Here is a 24,936-nt window from a genome sequence, read left to right on the forward strand (position 1 = left end):
TAAATTTGTGTCCCACCTTTTAAATCAGCCAGGGCCTCAATAAATGTGTAATTGATGGATTATTTAGTTTCTGATTAAAATGCAAATGGCCATATTTTTTAGTGAAGATTGATAACAAGCTAAATAATTTCAGTTATGCATCATTGCTTCTAAATTGTATTGTCTGTTTGTTACCAGGTCACTCTTAGAAAAGATCTTTTAATCACAATGAGCATTCACCTGGTTAAATAAAGGCTATATCTCAGTCATAGAGTAAAGGTTAATTGATGGTTGCAACCTTTTCTTAGGTGTCAATGCTTGGTTTTACTTCTGCTTTTTATCTGTTTAGAAGACAGAATCATTTTCACACAACAGATTTTTCACTTCACTTTATTACTTGTCCCTAAAAGGGCCATTTGGTTTGCAGCAGAATTGTCACACATGCCACATTTAGCAATTAAAAAGGACATAAACACAAGATGAACATACACACAGATACAGAAACGCTTTTTTTTTTATCATATTATCAGTCAAAGAATATGTTCAATGTAAAATAAGCAGCAGTTTTTAAAAATATTATTTCATAAAACAGTTTGCACATAATCTGCAACAGAAAATAACCAATGTCTTGTATTTGTGAAGCTATAATTAGCGCATTTTGAAGAGTTAGCAGGATCAACTGTAATGTCCCTGTGGGATCCTTTACTTTACATGTAGTCTTCCAACACAAACACAAACACATACAAATCATCATATACAGACATAGTAACAACGTCCACATCTCCCACAGTGTCCTCGTGAATCATGAAGAAAAGAAAGAGATGCCAGGGGTGACATCTCTGTATCTATTTGTGCTACTTTTGGGATGATAATAACTGCAGTTTGACAGGTTTTTTCCCAGTTTCTTCCTATTTTTAAAGCAAAAGACAGATGCCAGAAAATCATTGAAAGGCAGGACAAGAGGAAACCTTTTTTGTCACTGCTGTATCACATTAATACTATGCAAAAGAACAACTGCTGGTGTGCCTCTCTACATTTAACATCTGTATTTACATCATATTGAAGCTTTTGTTCTTGAACAGGACTCAGATACTCACATTACTCTCCTGCTGTCATTGGATTACCCTAAGAAACAAAGCCATCAAGGCCCGAGCCACCATCTTACTCCACATCATGGGTGTCAAACTCATTTTAGTTCAGGGGCCACATTCACCCCAGTATGATCTCAAGTGGGCTGGACCAGTAACATAATAACAGTGAAAAAAGTAAAGTTACATTATGATAATGTTTACATCCACAATGTTTCCTTAAAAATCTGAAAAACATTAACATCTTGAATTATCTTCGGAAAAACAAGGGCAATTTTACCAATATTCTGCCTCACTTTATCATTTACACGTGCATTACAACTTACATTACAAATACAAATACATAAAACATGTAGTAACAGGCAGAATATTGGTAAAATTACATTTACTTCTCTTAAGACATTTCAAGTTGTTCGTATTTGTTCAGGGTATTCACATTTTTTGTTTGGTAATATGAACATTTTCATGTAATTTTACTTTTTACACTAAAACAAAGATCAAATCTGCAGTTGTCATTATTTATAGGTTATTATGATAATATTCCACTGGTCTGACCCAATTGAGATTTAATTGGTCTGTGTGTGGAACCTGAATTAAAATGATTTTTACACCACTGATTGATAATTTCTAAAGTGTAATTTTTGCATTTCATAATGGGCCGGACTGGACCCTTTGGTGGGCCGAATTTGGCCCCCGGGCCACATGTTTGACGCCTGTGCTCCATATCATGCACAAGAGGCGTGAGGATGAATCTCGCATAGAGTGGTGAAAACACAAGCCCTGTGGGGATCCAGTGGTGGATAAGAGCTTAGTAGACAGGGATCTTTTAACACTGACATCAGTTTGTTACGAAGGCAGTAAACCACCATCCTTTTATGGTCATATTTGTTGAAAAAAATCTCACAAATCCGAGACTGATCTCATGAAATCACGTTGTATGTCACGCCAGTTCTTATGACATTTGGGGTGCTGTACGTACACATTTTTGTCCTTTTGTGTTTTTTTCAGCGGCGTTTAGTTGCGTGTCAATTTACGTCAAGATCTCTGGTTCACATAACCCTAACCCTATTTGACGCGGTGTGAACATACACGTGGAAAGCTTATATTGCGTATAGATAACATGCCAAGTAAAAGTGGCGTGTATATTGACTGGAATTCTTGATATCATGTTGCAAATCATTATCAAAGCAGTATTTTCTTATCTGTTTGAGTGCAGTAAACATGATTCTGCACCTCAACCATTTGTTCATATGAGGGTGTATTTTCCCTTCACTGACTTGTCTCGTAGGTGTCATAAACCTTTATTTGTAGGCTACCCGTTGCATAAATATAATTTCTCTAAACACGTCTCTGCAGCTGTAATATTTTATTTTCATATCAGTTCTGTTGGAAATGTAAAAGGATTTTGTCTCACAAGACATGATTGTCTGCAGTTAATGTGGTTTCCCGGTGCACTCAGGCTTAAAAATAGATGAGAGGGGTCATGGAGGGGATTTGTCCGTCTGCGGTGGACGACTGAGATCATGCCTGTCTCTTGGCTTTAGGCCCAGATTATCAGACAATTTGCAGGCTTCGACGAGGAAAAGGTCAGCCTTTATTATAAGTCCGCTTGAGATGAGGATATATTCATGTCCTGGTTGACGATACTTGAGGGCTCCACTGACATGTTCTCACATTTTAGTTTACGTTTTGTCTTAATAGATGATAGAAATTTGCATACACATTGGATTTTACCTTTTTTTTAGAGTGTGAAAGACCATGAGGAAATAGTCTACAGATGAATCAATAATGAAAATAGTCAATAGTGGCAGCCCTCTTTCTAAGGAAAGGCTCATATCGTCTTGTTATTAACAGAATTGGATTGTTAATTAATTTAGCAGATTTATCAAATCAGATTGTCTCATAGCATGTTAGTAAAAGCAGCACCACTTTGAATTGGTGATCAGGATACAATTTTCAGCCCATAATGAATACAAATAAACCATCTTTGACATTATAATGCAGAGTGTCCCAAAAGGTTTGACATAAGTTCATCACAGAATAATTTGTTTAAAATTTTTTTGCTCTTTTTGCTCAAAAAAATATAATAATTTTTATTGTTCTGCTTTCAGAAGTAGGCATGCTTTTTACTGCAGCAGAAAAGGTGTTCTGTGTATTGAAGTACGCCCAAACTCAGTCAAATGTGAATGCGCAACATGAATTTGTTAGAAAATTTCATAAACAAGTGCCAACAGGAAAGCAGATTTGGACGTGGCATAAGAAGTTTCAAGAGGAAAAAAGGAACTCCACTACCAACTTGATGTGTACCATGTCACAAGTGGTGCGCACATTGAACATTTATAATAACTTTGGAACATTATAAAACTACCATCCCCTGGAATTTTTCATTTGAAACTTGTAGAATAAAACATTTTATGTCCAAAATATATCTTAAGTACCATTTTTCCTGATCATGTAGTCACTCTGATATGGACATCTCAAATGATGTCAGTTTTTTTGGGACACCCTGCATTATAGGTATGTACTTATTTTTTCTGTTGAGTGTTGTTTCTACCTGCATGGAGGCTGCAAATGTGAACTAGTTAGTCACTAAGTCCAGTACAATGCATCTCTTTTGGTATGAGATTAATATTTTTGCACCTGTTCCCTGACAAATAAATAAATAACCAAAATGTTAAAAAAAAAAAAAAAAGAAAAAAAGCTTCTGTAACGGTGGTCAGTGTTGAACATTGACCAATATGTAAACGTTTCTATCTAATGCTACTATCCAGGTGTCATAGGGTGAAACAATAAAGTTGCAAAACGCAATGGGACACATGCAAATGCAATGTAAGTTGCATTTCAGCAACATAATTGTCATTTATTTATTTATTTCGTCACTGAATTGAACTTATTTGGCTGGGATCTAGTGGTATTTAAAATCACACAGAGGAGCAAATGACCCAAAAATGTCATATTTTATGGCAACCATTAAACTAGATGCTTGACATAACAGACCTGCATTGTGAAAAAGCCTTAGAACGTCAGTGTGAACATAAAAAACACAAGTGAGAAGCACAGGGTCAGTGAAGTAAACTTTGTTATTATTTCTCAGATTCACAGCACGTGACTTGGCTGTTGTACCCTCAGACGCTGCTCTGCAAAGAACGTAAAGAAACATCTGTGGAGGGATGAGTCCAGCTGATAAACTAATTATGTAGCCCATCCATCTGTTCACTCACATGTCCACTAGAGTCAGATTTATACATGGTAAAGTCACCACTAAGGTTTCATGTCAGACCTTGAGCTGTTAAACACTGTAACATGGTTTTGTGTATATATATATATATATATATATATATATATATATATATATATATATATATATATATATATATATATATATATATATACATATACATATATATATATATATATATATATATATATATATGTATATATGTATATGGCTGATGTGTGTTTATTGTGGGCTGATTAAAGGGACAGAGCTAAGCCTCAGTTTGGTGATAAATGGTTCACGGAAGTGCTACTGGGACACTGCTTTACTGTATAGCTCTTTACAGGCAGACAGCTGCAGGCTGCAGGTCACACACGAGTGAGCAGGGAAAAGTAGGGCAGGTCAAGTTGTAACTATGACCTTTTTAAAGGCAGAACTAATTTGAGTTGAAGCTGAAAACCAAGACCATAACGGAAGTAAACACAGTCACGTTCAACTCTCAAGTGGTCTGGAGTAACTACACACTGTTTTACAGATAAATCATCAATGTTTAATAGGGGTAAATATAAATAAGGGATGAAAATACCTGCATTGTAGATAAAATGCCATAGAAAAAAACTTTCTTGTTTCTTAGATGGAAACTTATGTTTGCAGTGTGATATGCACATTAACAAGTGAATAAAATCATAAATAGGTCATTTTATCAAATTTATGCAGATAGTACTTAAAAGAAATTTAAAAAGCATTTAAATCTGCACAATTATATGGTTATTGAAACCCAAAATGATATTAAAGATAGCTGCAAGCATAAGAGCTTTTGATTATGTCATTTTCATTCGTAATAGTTTTAGATTATTACGATTACTATAGTGTCAGATCAAGGGAACATGCACATCTATGAGAAAAATCGAAGTGTCTCTTATCCTTTTTTGTATGCACTCATTTGTTAGTTTATTACTGTGATGTATAATAAATGCTTGTATTAAAAATATTTGACTAGTTTTCTAGACACATTGGTCCTCACATCGTAATAGGATCAAAAAATGGAAACTGTTACTTTAAATCTGTGTCAGTAAGTCCAAAAGTTTCCAATATATTTTCCTAAATGTTGACATCAGTACAGCTTCGTATGCTATTGAACACATCATAGGAAAATTTAAATGGATTTCCTGTGGGAACCGCATGTGAAGCACTTTAATGTAAACCTTGTCAAAATCAGTCACATTTTTATGAAACTGTGTCACTGAGCCCATTTTGAAATATTTTTGGTCAAAAAAGTTGTTTTATGCAATCATCATCCTCACTATGTTTAAATAGTTAGAAATACCTACAGAAATATTTAGCACATATTGATATACTGTGGGTTATATATGTACAAAGTTAGAGCCCATTGAAGACAAAACATAACCGTGTCACCGCTCATCCTGACCCTATAGCAGTACATGGTTGACACAGTTCTGAACAGCTGTACACAAACTTCTCTTTCTGCAATAATGCCTTAAAAAGACGTGGAAGTTTTAGAAACTATGCGTTTAGGGAGCTTTAATTTTCAAACCTGCTGCGTGTACTCAACATGGCTGCACAAAGCATTGAACTGTGGCTAAAATAGTCTCTAAAACTTGACTAATAAATAACTCTGATGAATGTAAGTTAAAACTGAAACACAAAATATCTCTTTCAATCCTGACATGAAAATTTGTGACACTGACACATGAAATAAAGGTTAAAACTACTAAATATACCACTGGAAGAATGAAAATGTCAATGAACACATAAGTACAAAATATGTTGGTATTGTTTCTATAAGTGTGATTTTATAGGATTAGGATTCAAGACAACCACACCCAACTAAAAGTGCCTATAAATGACATTTTTAATGAATGAAGCTTACTGCTATCTCAAATATTCCTTCAGGTTTCAATACATAATGAAAGGTTTTAATAAATGTAGAAGATTTGTTCACCTTAATGCTCTATAAATGTCTTCTCTTGGTTGTGGAACAGCGCTTTAGACCAATTTTATTGCAGGCTGATATTGAATTATAGCCCTGAGATCATAAATAGGGATGATTTATGTAACGCAGGACATGTTGGGCTTATAGAGGCCTGGCTGTGCTACAGGTGTTAAAACCACAGAGTCGGAGCAGCCTGTGCACTTCAGCTGAATGCTACCGTGTCCTGTAATCCACTGTATTTCCAGTGTGTTCTGTAGCTACAGTAACAGGCCACAAAGGTGACTGTGTTCCAGTAAACTCGGCGGCCTCAGTCCGTCATGTTCAACCAGGCCTCTCTGGACTCTGTCCAGCCGGCCATGTGAGGACGGGAGGATGGGCGTGGCCACGGCATCCTGCCTCAAGATGATTGGTGGAAAGTGTTTCACCAGTCTGCCCACTATTTGCCCGTGTGTGACCGGTGCCTCTGGGGCTGGATGGCCCCTCGGTGGGCCTCAGAGTGTGAATGCACCGGCCCTCAAGACTGATCAGTGTGACTGCATGAAGGACAATAATGTAGTTCATCTGTTCAGGAGAGATTCTTAACCCATAAAGACCCAAACCTCCACTGGTGACCAAAAGCATCTACGGATGTAAAATATTTAATACCTGTTGATCCATTAATTCTGTCAATACATGGAAATAATTGGTGTAAAATAAAGTTTGTCATCTTTTCATGGTCATCAGATATGACCCATTTGGATGTTCAGAGGCTCTGTAGTTACCATGGAAACAACATCATCTTCAACAATATTGATTCATCAGTAAAACCCATGGAGTTGGATCAATGACAGTGGATGGACAACACCTATTTTTATGTTCAGTTAATAATAGATTTGACTGAAAAAGTCACTGTCTTCAGTTTTTATAATAAACTTTGAATTCACGCTGAGCTTTTATGGACATCTACATGAGTAGTAAATTAGATATCAGAAAATACTTGATTTTTACTGTAAAAATGCAAAATGACAGAAAATAATATTATAATAAATAGTGATAAATCACTTAAGAAAGGTTAAATAGAGAGACAAATACAACTCAACAAGTAGCACTGAGTCTTTATGGGTTAATACAATATAACCGTGTTTATGAATAAGGAGTAAAACCAGTTTAAATGTGAAAAAATAAAGGGGATTTAAGTATTGCGGGAAATGATTAACAACTGCTGAAGTGATTCTGAGTAAAATGTAAATGAAGTGAAATGAAACAAAGGGGCTGCTGTGGATGTTTGTTACATAAATCATGTTCCGTTATTTCATGGTGTGTGTGTGTGTGTGTGTTCATTCAGTACGGCTGCTCATGTGTGATCAGTGCTCATTATACTACATTCTGCTGTGCTTCCCTGTGTCTAATACTTTATCAGATCTCAGACGCTCATGTTTTTCACTTGTTCTCAGGGAAACTACAAGACAGTACCTGCTTGAACTGCACAGCCCTTCGACTCTCCACTCACAAGTAAGTCAAATACAAGGTAGAAAATGAAAACATTAATGAAACTTGGAGAAAGTCCTTCTTAAATACAGTAGTTTTAGGGCAATTAATACATTTTTCTTGGCACATACTTCAGCATTTGCCACCTGTTTGCCTAGTTTTGCTATACCACAAAACCTAACACAAGCTAAACTTTGTACATCTTTGTAAAAGCAAACAACTCTTAGAAAACTTGCCAAACTCTTTTTCTTGTGTGTATCAGTACAGTACACATAGCACCAGCTACATACTAACAGTATGAAAAACACTTATGGCATCTGCTTTTTACTGTGCATGTTGTAATATAGTTAATTTTTTTATTATAAGAAGTATTGTTACTGCTTTATTTTTTATTTATACTCGTACTTTGTAGTGTACAAGTGCCTGTTTTACACTATTGTTTTTGTGGTTTTCTTTCCTTTTGTCTATATTATTCCTTAATCGTGTACATTCATTGTTGTTCTGCTTCTGGAACCTTAATCTCCTGAAGTCTCTGCCAAGGAATCAATAAAGCTCTATCTAATGTAATATTTGGTAATTGTTTAAGAGATAGTTCTTCAAAAATCACTATTAGTGCTTAAGTGTTGAGGAAAATCTCCAAATCTGATTCAGTTTTGAACTGGGAACTGCAGGGTTTTTTTGTGAGTTCTCAAAAAACAAGTCTTTTACAGGTGTTTTATGGTGTAAAGTTAGTATTTATTTTAAAGCTAAAGTCATTTTTACCCTGCACCCCTCAAAGGGCAGGCAAGGGGTATTGTTTTTGTTTCTTTATTTCTTTGTTAACACTCTAGCAGCGAAACTATTGATTGAATTCATACCAAATTGGATTTATAGATTGCCAGTGACTCAGAATAGATCTCATTACATTTTGGGAAAAGTAGGTCAAAGTTACAATGTTTTAAGAATTTTTAAAATCTTTTTTTTTTTCCCATGTACTTATAACAGGTGAAATTTCAAATGTCTGTGGCAGCAAAACTATTGGTTGAATTCATACCAAATTAGGGTTATAGATTGCCAGTGACCCAGAATAGATGCCATTTTATTTTGGGAAAAGTACATCAAAGTTTCAATTTTTTATGAATTTTTTAAAATCTTTTTTTTCCTCATTTACCTAGTATAATGGGTGAAATTTCACATATCTGTAGCAGCAAAACTACTGGTTGAATTCATACCAAATTAGGTTTACAAACTGCCAGTGACCCAGAATGGATCTCATTACATTTTAAGAACAGTAGGTCGAAGTTCAAATTTTTAATGAATTTTTAAAATCTTCCTGTTTACTTATAATGGGTGAAATAAGTGCGAGGGGTGGGGTTTGTTGTGCCTGGCACCACTTTTTTATTTATTTTATCCTAAAGACAAAGCCTATCTGATGTCCAGCTCCTAACCTTGTCCTTTTCGTCCCGTGTTTTCAGATTAGATGGACACAGATTGAGCAGCCTGGCCCAGGTGTCTTCGTTCAGCCCTTCCCTCCTGGTATCAGACAGTCATGTGAGCCCCTGTCAGAGTCCGGACTCGCTGCAGCTCTATTGTGCTTTTATGTTGGGGGCCTCGTCCTCCCCCTCCTCCCCGTACCCCGCCCTCACAGCAGGAGCCCCGTGGACGTTAGCCCGACCGCAGGACATCCGCGGCGTCAGGTGGATACACACCTCGAGGAGGAGGTGGGACGACTCCAAAGTGGAAAAATCACTGAGGTCGTTAAAAGAGAAGAAGAAGCTGGAGGAAGGGGGGCCGGTGTACAGCCCCACGCTGGACGCCGAGCCCGTCAGACGGACGCTACGACAGCGGGTTCTAGACGAAATCAAGCACTACTACCACGGCTTCAGGCTGCTGTGGATCGACACCACCATCGCTGGGAGGATGCTGTGGACGGTGTTGAACGGACACCCCCTGTCCCGCCGAGAGAGGCGACAGGTGAGGGGGGGTTTACACTGAGATTTTATTTAATGTACCGATGCTTTGTGACTGTACAGCCGACATAAAATAGTCAATTTGGGGTGTAATGACTCTTCCTGTCCATGGTTTTGGTTCAGTTTATGTGATAAGGTGGGAAAAAAATGTGCATTTGATTAAATAAGCTATAGCACAGGTGTCAAACATGCGGCCCGGGGGCCAAATCCGGCCCGCCAGAGGGGCAGTCTGGCCCTTGGGATGAATTTGTGAAATGCAAAAATTATACTAAGATATTAACAATCCTTTTAGTTCAGGCATAATATTGTAAAAATTCCACTTATTTTTTCAGTTTGTTCATGTTTTTCACATCTTTTGAAAGGATAGTTAGTAGATGTAAACGTCATAATGTAAATATACTCCTTTCGCTCTAAAACATAGAGAAAAGTTTGGAGTTGACATTATTTATATATTATTTTATTACTTTACTGGTTCGGCCTACTTCATATCAAGTTTAGCTGAATGTGGCCCTTGAACTAAAATTAGTTTGACACCCCTGAGCTACAGTTTGCATTTTAAGAAAGAACACTATGAAATGGACCTGCATGAAAAAGGTGAAAAAGTCTCATTAGCCCCTTTTCCACCAACATTCCCAGGAACTTTTATTACAGGGAATTTATTTACCTGGGTAAAAGAGTTCCTGGTAATCTGCATAGTTTGCATTTACTCCGCACCTTAAAGTTCCTGACAATAAATTTAAATTGTTTCGGTCACTGACTTGAACTCCCACTGAGTTTCTTTTGAGTGAATTTGGCAAATTCTACGTCCGAGGTCCAGCCTCTGTTTTTTTTTTTTTTTGTTTTTGGTTGAAGGTATTTTTATTTCCAAATATATAACAAGAAATATACAACTTGAACATAAAACTGCTGTATCAAGTTCCTATCCAACTACCTCACCCCCACCCCAAGTACTGGACCCTCATTCAATTTATATACAGTCAGACATAATATACATACGTACAAAAATATATAAACCCCTTACGCACACATGTATACACATACACACGCATGCATATTTTTAACTTCACATACACATAAATAAAATAAATAAAGGGGAAGAAAGAAAATAAATATGTAAATTAAAAAAAAAAAATTACACAGATATTGCAATTCCATAGATATGTTGGTGGCTACCACACCTTCTACAAAGCAGACACGTTTCTGTCATGTGGCATAGAACTTTCTTGTGGAACCCCTAATGGTATATCTAATTTTTTCCAAGTGAATATTGATGCATAATCTCTCTAATCCATTGGCCAGATGTTGGGGGAGACCGTCCTTGGTTCCATCCTCTTTTGAATGTATTTGCATGAATAAAATATTGTAAGAGCGAGACGAATACGCTCAAAGGAGTGATTTTAAAGACTGAAAAGAACGATTTTGGCAGGTCTTTTGCTCAGTTTTCCATCAGTGGAGGGGATGTTTTTTTACCAGGGTAATTTTGGTGGAAACGCACTGAGGTTTGTGAAAATCCCAGGTAAAATTAAAGTTCCTGCGGTAGAAAAGGGGCTATTGTGATTAGTGCCTTTTTACATTGTGTGTTTCAACTCAAAAATACTTAAACACCAAAGACAGTCTATAAAGTCTTGGATAAGATGGTGGCGATCATGTTCAAGTTCTGCCAAAACATCCTGATTGTTAATGTCAGGCCTCTCAACTGGAATTACTAACATTTAGGGAAAATAACAGCTCGAAAAATTAAAAACTGTACATTGCAGTTGCGTAGATCACTGTTGGTTGGATATTCAGTTCCAGTTATTCATTACTCGCTCTTGTTTGATTTTCATTTATACAAATTTAATAATTTAATAATTTAGGTGTATATTACCCCGACTTAGCTATTCTCTTCAACTGTTATTCTTTCACACATCGATAATTTACAACAGTGTCATTTATTTTATTTGTCAAGATCCATGAGTTGATTGTTTTTTCCCTCTTCCTAACTATCATTATTATTTCAGCCTTTAAAAAAGCAGTTGTTGCTCAACCCATAGTGACAAAAATAAATAAACTAGTTTTGTTTTTATGCATTAGTAACATAATGAGAAGTCAATAGTGGGTGTGGAGGGAGAAGTGGGAACTGAGACTCCAAACCACAGACGATTTGTATCACAGATTCAGTCGTGGTTTCGAAAGTGTAAGAGGAGAAGCTTCTGAATCTGCGATGTTTCCAGTGAGCGGAGGTTGTTTTTGCCGTCTGACTCACAGCTGATCGCCAGCATGAATTAAGATCACTCAGCTGGGACTGGAGTCTGACACGCCAGACATGTGTTCTATAATGTTTAATCCACTACATCTCAAACCCTAATGGGCTCAATTAAAGACATTGGCTCCACACTGAGTGTTTACTCACCGGGGGCTCAGCAGACGCTCACATTGTGCATCCTGATTAAAGCTCCTTTACAAGAAGCATTATGGGTTTGATCAGAAAAGGTCTTTTAATCCAATTAAGTTCAGTCGTTTACACATCAGGCAGGGATTCAGAAAACCTGAACAAAAAAGACAGAAATCAGTCTGTAGTTAGATGTCAGACTGTTATTCAGTGTAAGATCTGGTCAATATGTTCAATGGAAAAGAATTTGAAATAGATAAAAGGACTGGTTTTTGAAATACCGGTGAGATGATAAAACATAAATAATCAGGGAAATCCACTTTGAATAGTAGCTTTATGAATGTGAAGAATGAAGATTCAATCTGACAGTCAGGGTCAGGGGAAGGATTTAACAACTCTGTTAAGATTAGGGCTGCACGATGTTGGAAAAAACTGACATTGTGATTTTTACCTCCGCCAAGGAGGTTATGTTTTTGTCGGTATTGGTTTGTCTGCTTGTCTGTCTGTGTGCAAGATAACTCAAAAAGTTATGGACGGATTTGGATGAAAATTTCAGGAAATGTTGATACTGGCACAAGGAACAAAGGGGTGGGGGTGGGGGGGCCACGGGGGCCCACTGATCTGCCTTGGCGGAGGTCTGCACTCGTAGAGCGCAGACCTCCGCCAAGGCAGATCAGTGGGCCCCCGTGCCCCCCTACCCCCGATCACCACCAAAATTGAATCATTTGTTCCTTGTGCCAGTATGAACATTTGCTGAAATTTTCATCCAAATCCAGGGCGCTGATCTGCCTTGGCGGAGGTCTGCGCTCTCCGAGTGCTTCTAGTTTTAACCCTGTGATATATACTGCGGTATGAAAAACTATTCAGGAGGATCTAATAGCTGTGTGGTGCCGACGTAAATGGTCAAACAAATTAGTTGTGTTTCCTCTTGTTGTGTCAGCAGGTGCAAGTCACTGTCGACATAGAACACGTGTTTCAGTGTCATCCTTCTTGTAGCCGAAATAATTCCAGATAACTGATGTTGCTTTTCTTTTTTGCACCAAGTCTTCGTTTACGGTGATTTTGTCTTTGTTCGTTGCTCATTTTTCAATGTTGTTACCAGACACTCACTCCAAACGGATTAAGAACAACTGTGATTGGTGGATTACTACTACAGTCTACACTCGTTATACCGCCAACTTCCGTTCACGGCCAAATTGGCGGTATAGCGAAAATGGCGTTACAACGGGTTGCGTCCATAATGTGCATGTCTGTACTATATGATGTCTATGCTGCCTCCGTTAACCCGTTCTAATTGCGTTTCTAAATAAATCTTGATTCTGTTATGTTGTAAGGGATCATTTAAAGTGGGGAAACATTTTAAGCATTATTATACCGTGTCGGGAAATGACACCCCATCATCTTGAGGCTTTGGCTTAATCCCACGTCCTCTTCCCGACATCCTGACCTACTGAGTGTTCTGTGATAAAGGAACGGTGGCCGTTTCGTAGACCTACTTGTAGCTTGTCGCGATCAGCGTCTGGCGCGTTTGTTTCAGTGCATTGTTAAAATTTATGTGTACTCGATGGCAATCACGCTGGCGGTATAACGGTCGGGAAATCAATGGTATAAGTGTTGTTTGTGCATGGAACTGGGCTGGCGGATGGCGATAGGCGGAAATGGCGGTATAACGGCGGGCGGTTTAACGAGAGTAGACTGTATACTATTATTACTATGAGAACACATTGAGTTCATTTACCTCCTACATTGCAGGACCTGCAGTGTGACTACTGCGCACACATACATCGCAATGACGATGCTCAAACGATATTTGTCCAGCTCTAGTTAAGATGTTACATTAAGTAGACCACTGAAATATAGCATTTGTTAGCCTCATCGCATAATTGCTTAACTCATACACAAATGGACAAAAGTATGTGGACATGTTGAATTCAGGCGTTTCTTTTCTAACAGGTCTGGTAAACAAAACAATAATGACAACTGTCAGAATATAGTTTTATATTGGGATAAATATCATTGCATTGGTTAGTTTGGTTTAAATTGTTATCTTTGCTTTCAAAATGCCTCAGAGATGGTTTTGTCTTAATTTCTCTTAACGGTGAGTTTTTTTTAACTCCATGACTTCCATGATTTTAAATGTTCTTCCTGTAAATTTCAAACATATTTTTCATTTTCTGACTAAATAATAATTTTCTACCACAACTAACCATCTACTTTCTTCACATCTCACTTGGGAAGAAAAATCTACCATTAAACTTGAAGGAAATATTGATGTTTCTAAACTATATGGACAAAAATAATGTGACACATCATGGCTACAGCTCTAAGATGTCCTGTTCATGAGGATTTAACAGATAAACATCAGCATTAATAATCAAAATGATATTTATCCCAATATAAAACTTTATTCTGACATTAGTTGTTATTATTTTGTGTCTCAGACCCCTGTTAGAAAAGAAGCACCTGAATTCAATGTGTCCACATACTTTTGTCCATTTGTGTATGAGTTAGACAATTATGCTATGAGATAATTGTCTAACTCATACATACTCATACTCATTACACTGGAACTGGCACCAGAGTTATGGTCGATGTTGCTTTGTTCAGACGTCAGGGTTTTCCCTCATTTTCCGAAGACTCTGGTGTTGTTTGAAATATAATATCGTTAAGTTTGTGGAAGTCTTCAGTGTATGGCTGTGGAGTCTGGACATCCTTTTGCAAGAAGGTTTTTAGGTTTATCGACAAAAACGTATATCATTTATCGTTATTTTGGACCATTTTATTATCATGTATGTGTAAAAATATTGGAAACTCATCCGAAAAGCAAAAACACACATGTAGATCAACTACAGTCAGTTAGGTCTAATGTCCTCCACATTGATTTGACATGAATTTGGCTTAAGGTGCTGCATCGAAGCCTTATGATGCCAGAGCAAACCCTGGAAGTGGTTGAAAGGGTAGTTTGAGGTTGTCTGATTGTTAAAGGCTGATATAATAATGCTAGTTTAGAGAAAGAAAATAACATGTACAGTGACAATATCTCCCTGTTCTTCTTCTTAACAGTTTTATCACTGGAAATGCATTGAGTGTCTGAATTTATCTGTCTCTGGGGTTGGCTAACTGTTGAACTGAACATCAAAGTTAAAGGAATAAATACTTGAATGAATAAATTTGAATCATTGAACATCACACACAAAGTAATGAATCAATATAGGTGGACTTGATCATCAAAGTAGCTGCAAAAATAACATAATGGACCATTTTCTCTTACATTTAAAGGCTAAGGTATAGGATGCAATCCATGTTGTGCACCACCTCAGTTAAATCAAAGAAAAATCAATGAGAAAACCATCTAAACTCACTAAATGACTTTCCCCAGATCTAGTAGTAATAGATGTAGGATTCCATTAGTGAGTTAAGTGCTTAAACCTTTTAGACTGTTTCCACTCTTTCATAACTGCTCTTGCTTTTCCAGTTTTTTGTGCACAGATGTGGTAAAAATAATAGTCCAAATGATGCAAAATGCTATATTTGACTGAAAATTTTTACATTTGTTTGTGAGAATACCCCTAAAATGCCAATATGTCCACACAAACTAAGGGAAAATATTGAATTTAATAAATGTATATACATGAATATACTTTAACCCTTTCATGCATGAATTGTGAGAACCTTAGTCAAGATTTTTTTCTTCAGTGTTTTTATTCCTTCTTAGGCATGAAAAAAAAACAATGCGATCGATTTTTTTTTTTCTATGGAGTTACAAAAATATCCATGCATTTAATTTTTGGAGAAAAGAAACGTGTTTAAAACCCAATATCAGAAAGTGATATGAAAACAATGAAATAAAAACATTTTTAATGCTGCTAATCTGATGTCTTCTCACATTTTAACATATTCTAATGCCAGTAATTACTCACTTCATGGAGATAATATGCAAAAAAAAAACCTTCTTGTCTAACAAATAACAATTGATTTACACTCAAACATGTTAGTGCAGATCAGGTTTATCAAAAACAGCAAAGTTGCAGTAATGGTATGAATGTCAGTGTATAGGATAGTGTGTAAGTGTTCACTGTGTTGGCTGATATGGAACTAAAACATCAAAACCCATTAAAATACAAGAGAACAGCTGGAGAAGAACTGTCCACTGTAGTGACCTATGCATGAAAGGGTTAGAAATGAATACACTAAGTGCTGACTGGTTTCTTTGACAGATATGGAAAGGATAAAGGTTGAAAATAATGTGAAAAAAAAAAATAAAGTAACTTCCTTTGAATAATTTCAGCACCTATACCTTCTGAAAACTGTAGTAAAATCCTGTAAGTGGGATAGATTTTGATTATTTTAAGTTATATTTTCCCCTCAATTTCAGTGATTCCAGTTTAGAAAGCTAACATTTACCATCTTTTCCTAGATTTAATAGATTTTTAAAACATCTCTTGTTGCTGTAAATAAAATGTATTTGTTCAGTCACTGAGGAAGACGGTCTGTGTAGATTTATGTTACTGTGCAAACTGACGCTACGTTCCCTAACCGCCGTGTTTCCGAGGAGTGGCGTAATGAGTTTATTTGAGTGTTTGGAGGATCGGCCTGCTTCCTGTCCTGACTCGTTGGCATCCTGCCGCCTTACATTCAGTCAGGGAGGCTGATTAGATCCAGGCCCGGTCTGCTGCAGTAATCTGATGCACAGGTTTTCGCTCTGGTGTTATGTAAGGACAGGTGTGCAGGGTGGCTTGGGTCGAACAGGATCCACCAGTCCATCAGTGCAGGTCCAGCCTAAGTAGACCTGATGGACGTGTTGTGAAGTAGTGAGTTGACTAAGGTAAAGCAGAATTACCTCCAGATTTTAGACCAAGGCTCGCTATCAACATTTAATCCCTAAATGGATTCAATTCCCATTTAATTTAATTTCCGGTTCAGTCTAATTCAGTATTTGAAGTTTCAATTTTGGACGTGAACAAAATTCTCAGATAAATGGTATGAAACGATATGATAAACTTTATTTAGAACATAAGTAGGAACAAAATACAAAGGTCAACAAAAGGCAAAGAGAAGCCACAAATTTAAACAGAACACTCCAGAATATCAAAGGCAACAAGCAACCAAAAACATAAATACATAAAAATAAAATAAACTTTAAAAGATAAAAATAAAAAAGCCACACAATGTGCAACTACCTCACTGTGGCTCCTCAATAACACTTTATGTCCGAAATGTAGTCAGAAGAAGCCAAGCTTATATTGTCCTACCCTAATTTTACATATCTAATATATACAGTAGAGCCCGATCGATATGGGATTTTTGCAGCTGATGCTGATCTGGGGGCTTAAAAAAAGGTGATATCCGATATATTGGCTGATACGTAACTGATATATCGGCCGATATATGAAATAAGAACATTGATATACACAGGATGTAATAGTCTTATATTAGGTAATGGTGGACATGAATTAACAGTTGCGTCTTTTTTTTTCTCACAAATAGGGGTGTGTATTGGTAAGAATCTGGTGATACGATACAAATCACAATACAAGGATCACGATACGATACATCACGATATATCATGATACTGTTAAAAAGGCAAGTTTTTGTTTGTTTCATTTTTAAAAAAATGATTATTCCCTGGAAGAATTGAATTACACCAGAAATATGCACAAATACTAAACACATTTTTATTTGACCAGAACAGGATCTAATGCTATATCACAAAATGTTCCTGTGTTAAAACTTAAATTATATTTTACAGACATTACAGATTAAGATCCTGTTCAAATGTTCATATTCTATTAGTTCAGAACTAACATCATAACATTATTTTTGTTCCAACAAAGAAACTAACATCTGCTTCTCAGACAGTAAAAAGTGCTTTTAGGATGCTTCAAATAACCATTATTTAATAAAACAGTATTAAATAATAATAAATAAGATATAAACAATAAAAAAAAACCCAAAAAACTAAAATGAACCTCCGCCATATCTGCATTTGAATAAACACCTAAAATATCGATCCAGTACTTTTTAAAATCGATACACTATTGTGAAATGAAATATTGCAATATACTGCAGAATTGATTTTTTCTAACACCCCGACTCACAAAGATAATTTACACACCTTTAAAACGCTGTATGATAGTCTTATATTAGACTAGTATGTGACCTGTGGGGAACCATGGGTTGTAGATGTGGTAGTTTTCATCCTGGGGAGAGCAGACTTTTGGGAAAAGATGTTCGTCTATATTTTATAAGTAGTGACATAAAAATAGTTTGGTAAATCAGTCTTTAAAATATAAGCGACTGTTAATATACAGTATTAATACCAGGTGCACCTGCAGAATGAAACTGAAGTACACAGGAAGCGCACAGACGTGGGGGGGGGTTCCATGATCTTGGCATAAATCGACACTAGGGGTGTGTATTGGCAAGAATCTGGCGATACGATACAAATCATGATACTGGGATCACGATACGATATATCATGATATATCATGATATATCATGATACTGTTAAAAAGGCAATTTTTTGTTTGTTTCTTTTTTAAAAAATATTTCCTGGAAGAATTGAGTTACACCAGAAATATGCACAAATAGTGAACACATTTTTATTTGATCACAACAGGATCTAATGCTATATCACAAAATGTTCCTGTGTTTAAACTTAAATTATATTTTACAGACATTACAGTTTAAGATCCTGTTCAAATGCTCATATTCTATTAGTTCAGAACTAACATCATAACAGTATTTTAGTGCAATCGCAACAAAGGAACTAACATTTTTTAATAAAAGAATGTTAAATAATAATAAAGAAAATATAAACAATAAAGAAAAATAAAAAACTAAAATGAACCTCCACAATATCTGCATTTGAATAAATACCTAAAAATTATTGATACAGTACTTCTTAATATCGACACAGTATTGTGAAATGAAATATTGCGATATATTGCAGAACTGATATTTTCTAACACCCCTAATTGACGCAATCAAATGCCATTGAATAACACACGAAAGGTGAAAAAGCATACATGTAGCACACCAAATGCCATAAGAACTGGCATGACATACAACTCCATTTCATGAGATCAGTCTCAATTATGCAACTGTTGTATACATAAAAACTGAACATTAATTCACAACTCTGGAATATGACGTAACCCTCTTTCAGGAGTTGAGTCGCGGGTCAATGGGAAAGTAAAGTTGTGAAAACAATCCCGACAGGTTTCACAACTCAACAGAGTGTGTATGTAACAGTGTTGTAGCAGAATGAGAACATGTAGACTTCTATTCCCTTTTTCAGTTGTTTATTGGCTTTATTTTGAGACTTAAATGAAATGATGTTGGAGTTTAGACTCTTTACTGGTAGATCTGAACAGAATCATGACTCTAGAACCAGTGGTTTGGTCCAAATAGTGCAGGACGCTGTGTTAACAGACAGTAGTGCAGAGGTATTTATACAATGTAGAGTTTTGCAATCTTAACTGACACTCAGGGACAAAGGAGCTACTTAGGTTTACAAAGACGTGATGCAACATGTCTTATAAAACTAATGAAGTGGAGCTGGCGTGTTTCAGTGTCATTCTGCAGTGTTATAACTAAACTTTCCATTAGTGTTCTCCTGCAGCTTCTGAGAACTTTTTGTGAAGATACCAGTGCTAATAACATCAGTTCTGAACTTTAATAAACCTTCTCTTTCCAAGTCACAAGTTCAGTGAAAGTCCACGGGCGTTAGAATCAAAATATACTAAAGTACCTGACGTAAATGTGCAGAATGGCCCCTTTCAGAATAAAATACAACACAATATTATAATTATTCATGAATGTTGTACCTGATAACAGCATTTACTCTTTATGCTGTTAAGTAGCTTTATCCATAATAACATATCAAGTATATTTACTTTATATCAGTTATATTAATTGGCAAAATAATTAAGTTACCGGTAATTATTATACTGGAGGAAAAAGTAAAGTACTGTACTTTCCTCCTGAGGTAAAATACAGTTCGTCATATTTTCATGGTGATCAAATACAACTCATTTTATTATCAAACAATAGTTGTAAATAGAGCTGTAACCAATTAATCGACTCAAAGTGATCCAAAAAAATCATTCAACCACAATTCTCCTGAATCAAAGCTTTGTTTCCTTCATTACTTTGCTGTTAAACATTGGTTCCACTGTTGTGTTTCACACAGACGCTTATTGTGACGCACAAAGAAGCTTCAGTACAGGAAAACTGCAATAGAATATTTCCCTTCAATCAATTCGAGTCGATTAATCGAATCGTGAATTTTTCCATTCACTTCAAGCCCCTAATCGATTAATCGGTTGCAGCTCTAGTTGTAAATGCTTATTTTTATGTCCATTTAAAGATAAGAGTCAGTTTTGACATAATAAGCTTTGAATTTTTGCAAACACTGGTAAATTAAATATAAAAAAAGATATAAACTATATAGAAAAATATTGTAATAAATGGTGAGAAATCATTAACAATTCAAAAATCCATTTACTTTGATTTTGTAGTTACTTATCCCCCATTTTGCACCAGGGAGATGAAGAAATCTCCATTATTTATACGATAAGTTAACTGTTTTAAGTCTTTTCAGCCTTTCATTATATTATAACATAATGTGCACAGTCAATCATACAAGTTTATGAAAAGAAAAAAAAACCAACAGATAACCACATCTTACATGCAGATACTAGTGTTTGGCCAATATACCAATAATTTTTTTATTTTTTTATTTTTTTATTTTTTACATTTTATAGGTTAAACATGAAATGAATGAAATGATATTTGGAATAATGACACACTCTTGCCTTCATCTCACATGTAAACACTAAAAAAGCGAGACACCAATCAACATTTATGGTTTTAGTGTGTGTTAAAGGGGTCATATTGATCTAAACCAGTGGTTCTTAACCTTGTTGGAGATACTGAACCCCACCAGTTTCATATGCGCATTCATCGAACCCTTCTTTATTAAAAAATAAAATATGATTTTTTTCAAATTCAAGACACAGGCATATGTTTTACTGGTGCACAAAATGAACCGTGCATTAACATCACTGTGTTCAAAGAACAAAACCAATACAGTGTATGAACTCACAACAAATTACATACCTTTTCACAGACATGACCTTTTTTAATACTACCACACTGAAATGGTTTTAATTTTTAACCTTATGTATTCCAATAATGAACTTATTGTATTTATGCTATTTATCATTTTTAACATTTTAACACACACCCATCACCTAATTTCCATCAGGCTACAATAATAATGAATATTTACTGCAAATCAGTGTGACTGACGGCTTTAGTGTAATACGATTTCTCCATCCGCGATGGTGCGTCGGTCGTCACATGATTGTAACTGACCAGTGCGGTGACCGAAAAATGTAAACAAATGCTACACATGGCTGCCTCCGTGGTTAACAGGAAGTAGCAAAAGTCATAACAACGATGTGGAAAATACTCAAATAATTCATCGTCAGACGAGTGGAAGAGATTATAAACACTTCCGGATGTGTTGTAGTGCTATAAGCAACAACAATACACCGCGTATATTGGATGTCAATCAGAGAAAGAGTCTCCGAGGCCGTTTGTTTACATACACGGACCTAGCCCGACACACACACCCGACTAATAAGTCGAGTGTGTGTCTTGACCTCCGCCGAACCCCTGAGACTGACTCACCTAACCCCTAGGGTTCAATCGAACCCAGGTTAAGAACCACTGATCTAAACCCACTTTTATTAGTCTTTGGTTCATTCATTTGTGTATTTGGACCCTAATAGTTTGTAGGGTTTGAATTTGAACCCTCTAGGTGCTGCAAAGCTATCTTTATATTCATTTTGGCAAAAATCGAGTGGATTTCTACAACCTGTTTTAATTCCTGCTTAATTTGTTACATTTTATAACTAGTTACGTCATGACATTTGTACATATAAGGTCAAGACTTGCAACGAACTTTTGTCCGAGTACGACATAATTGTTTATCAGCAGCAGCGGTTGTAGTCCATACTGAAAATATGTCCAAACTTGGAGCCGATTCCCTAAAATGTTCAGTTGTTGGTTGAATGGGACAGAGCAGCACAGCCAACAACCTGGAGGGGGCGGGGCTTGAAGTGGCTCATGTGCATTTAAAGGGCCAGCGCTCCAAACCACCTTTCTGGTGTCATTACTCTGAAAGAGGTTGAAGATGGACCTGTGGAGTTGAATTAATGAAGAATTCAACCCAAGCAGAGCATTTACAGTTTATGTAGACTGCAGGAAAATGTTTTAAAATGAAGAATTCCATTTAAAAGTAGCCCTCCTTTAAAGCTACAGGCTGCTGGTCAGTGCTGATGCTGACCACTGTTTCCTCCTCCATTAAACCCACACCATCACCCCATCTGCAGCTTTTCAAATGCGCCTGACTCCCTCGGAGCGCATGTCCCTGACCATCTACCCCCCATTCATCTAACCTGCGCTGCCTTTGCCTCCTTAATCTCCTCCTTTCATATTCACTTACAATACTCAGGGCTCCGTTTAAGGCTCCTTCCATTTTAATCTGTCACCCCCTCCTCCCTTCTTTGATGTGAGACTCTGGGAGATGATATACATGTCAATGGGGCTGCGGACAAAGGCCTTTTCACTCATGCCGGCCTAAATCCTTCACCCTACTGGTCCGCTGACATGCAGGTGGAAAGGCCAGAGAAAGGAGGACTCATGTTTTGGCCTTCTCTCCCCTGAGCCAGTTCTTGGGATTGTGATCCTGGATGGTCAGAAAGCCACAGTCAGACAGCCGGACAATGAAGCGGACCGGTGTCGGCCTGGTACTTCTGTACTCCGAGGATTGTTCAGGTCCGTGCTGAACAAATGCGCTTCCTGTGGGTGCAAGTGGGCTGTTTTCTGAGGCAGAATGTTCACTTGGGTCTAAAGCGCCATTCAAGCCATGCATCGTGAATTAGGAGGTTTCTGTTACTGTGAGCCTGTATGGACACAGGGTTAAAATGCTGACTGTTGGAACTGTTATTAGAGGATGGAGCAGAGTGATTGTACCCGCACACAAAAGAAGATGAGGTCAACATTTTCTCAGTTGGCTTTTCTTGTTGTTGCTCCCCTCTGCTGGAGGTTTACACAAACTGCAACCTGATGTAAAGTTAAATATTTACATGTAAGGTACAGGGTGTCTGCAAAGTCTCTTTACTCTTTAACAAATTTGTTGCAAAAGGAAATGAACAGACAAATCTGTGCAAAGTATTACAAAATGAAAAGTAGATCTTGATTTTTTTTTTAACCCATAAAGACCCAGTGCTACTTTTGTGGCAGTTCCCAAATGAATTTCTCTGTTGATTTAACCTTTGTTAAGCAATCTATCACTATTTATTGCAGTATTATCATCTATATTTTGCATTTTTTGCTGTGAATCATGTATTTTTCTATATTTAATTATCTATATTTAATTTAGATTTTCATGAAAACTCAAAGGTTATTTTTTCAAAACGGAGAAAAATGAAGAAAAAGTGATGTTTTCAGTAAAATGTTTCATTGACGGAGTATAAACCAAGTGTGTCCATCCAGTGGTGCAGCTTGCCATTAGGCAAGGCAGGCAGCTGCTTGGGGCCCCTAAGCCAGCAGGGGCCCCCAAAGGACCAACAGACTTGACACAAACAGTCTAAAGAATAAGTTCACTACACAGCGGCAGTGAGAAGCTGCAGTAAAAACTAGCTGTCTCAAATTCTCTGAAGGGGGCCCTGAGTCCAAATTGCCCCTCCCTCACCTGTCTGTCTCTGTCAGAGTGAGATAATGCATGCAGGGTATGCGCTGTGTATATATATATATATATATATATATATATATATATATATATATATATATATATAGATATATAGATAGATAGATAGATATAGATATAGATAGATATAGATATAGATATATATATAGATATATATAGATATAGATATATATTGCTTGGGGCCCCAGGGGACCCTTTCTGCACCACTGTGTCCATCCACTGTCATTGATCCAACTCCACAGGTTTTACTGGTGAATCAATGTTGTAGAAGATGACGGTGTTTCCTTGTTCACTACAGAGCCTCTGAACGTACAAATGGGTCATATCTGATGACCATGAAAAGATGGCAAACTGCATTTTACAGCAATTATTACATGGATTGATAGGATGAGTGGTTCAGCACTTATTAAATATTTTACATCAGCAGATGCTTTTGGTCACCAGTGGAGGTTTGGGTCTTTATGGGTTAATCCACCTCTATATGGGCACCATTAGTTGCATGAAGCACATCCAGATGGTACTGGATTTGGTGCCATGCTGGCTGTATCATAGCCTCATCAATGGCTTCAACCACATCAGTCGTCTTTTACTTCAGGTTGTTGATGTTCAGTGTCTTTGTTCGATACAGAATATCTTTAACATAACCCCATAGAAAGAAATCCAGGGGAGTGATATCTGGTGAATGAGGTGTCCAGGGAATTGGACCATCCCCTCTGATCGACCGGTCTGGAAAGGTTTCATTTAGGAACCCACGAACATGCAGTCCCCAATGTGATGGTGGACCATCTACCTGAACATGATGGTTGGTTGAAGGTCATCCAGTTGTGGTGACACATATTCAGTCAAAAGGTCAAACGGTAACATTTACAGTAATTGATCTACTGTTGAAGAAAAGAGTACAAACAGAAAAGAGAACATAGAACAAATCTGATTAACATATCTCATCAATTGCTTTTGTAATATTTTTTTAAACTGTAAAGATACTTTGTGGATACCCTGTATCAATGTAGCCTTTCATTTGGATGTCCTGAAAATCATAAAAATACAGAAGTCTGTGGATGTTCTACATGACCTAAATCTCATATACTCACACAGCTACATAGTGCAGCTACATTATGGGTCAATGACA

At 36.8% G+C, this 24,936-nt stretch overlaps 1 protein-coding gene across 4 annotated transcripts in view; it reads left to right on the forward strand.

Moving 5' to 3' along the window:
* letm1 (leucine zipper-EF-hand containing transmembrane protein 1) overlaps positions 1–24,936 on the forward strand; it is a 55,990-nt gene that overhangs the window by 1,871 nt on the left and 29,183 nt on the right. For all 4 annotated transcript variants that reach the window (XM_030126630.1, XM_030126631.1, XM_030126632.1 and 1 more), the window contains exons 2-3: positions 7,672–7,729; positions 9,160–9,658. In XM_030126630.1, coding sequence (XP_029982490.1) covers positions 7,672–7,729; positions 9,160–9,658 — 557 coding nt within the window. The remainder of the gene's footprint in view (positions 1–7,671; positions 7,730–9,159; positions 9,659–24,936) is intronic.

The sequence above is a fragment of the Sphaeramia orbicularis genome, chromosome 22, assembly GCF_902148855.1.
Source record: "Sphaeramia orbicularis chromosome 22, fSphaOr1.1, whole genome shotgun sequence".
In the NCBI taxonomy this organism is placed as follows: Eukaryota; Metazoa; Chordata; class Actinopteri; order Kurtiformes; family Apogonidae; genus Sphaeramia; species Sphaeramia orbicularis.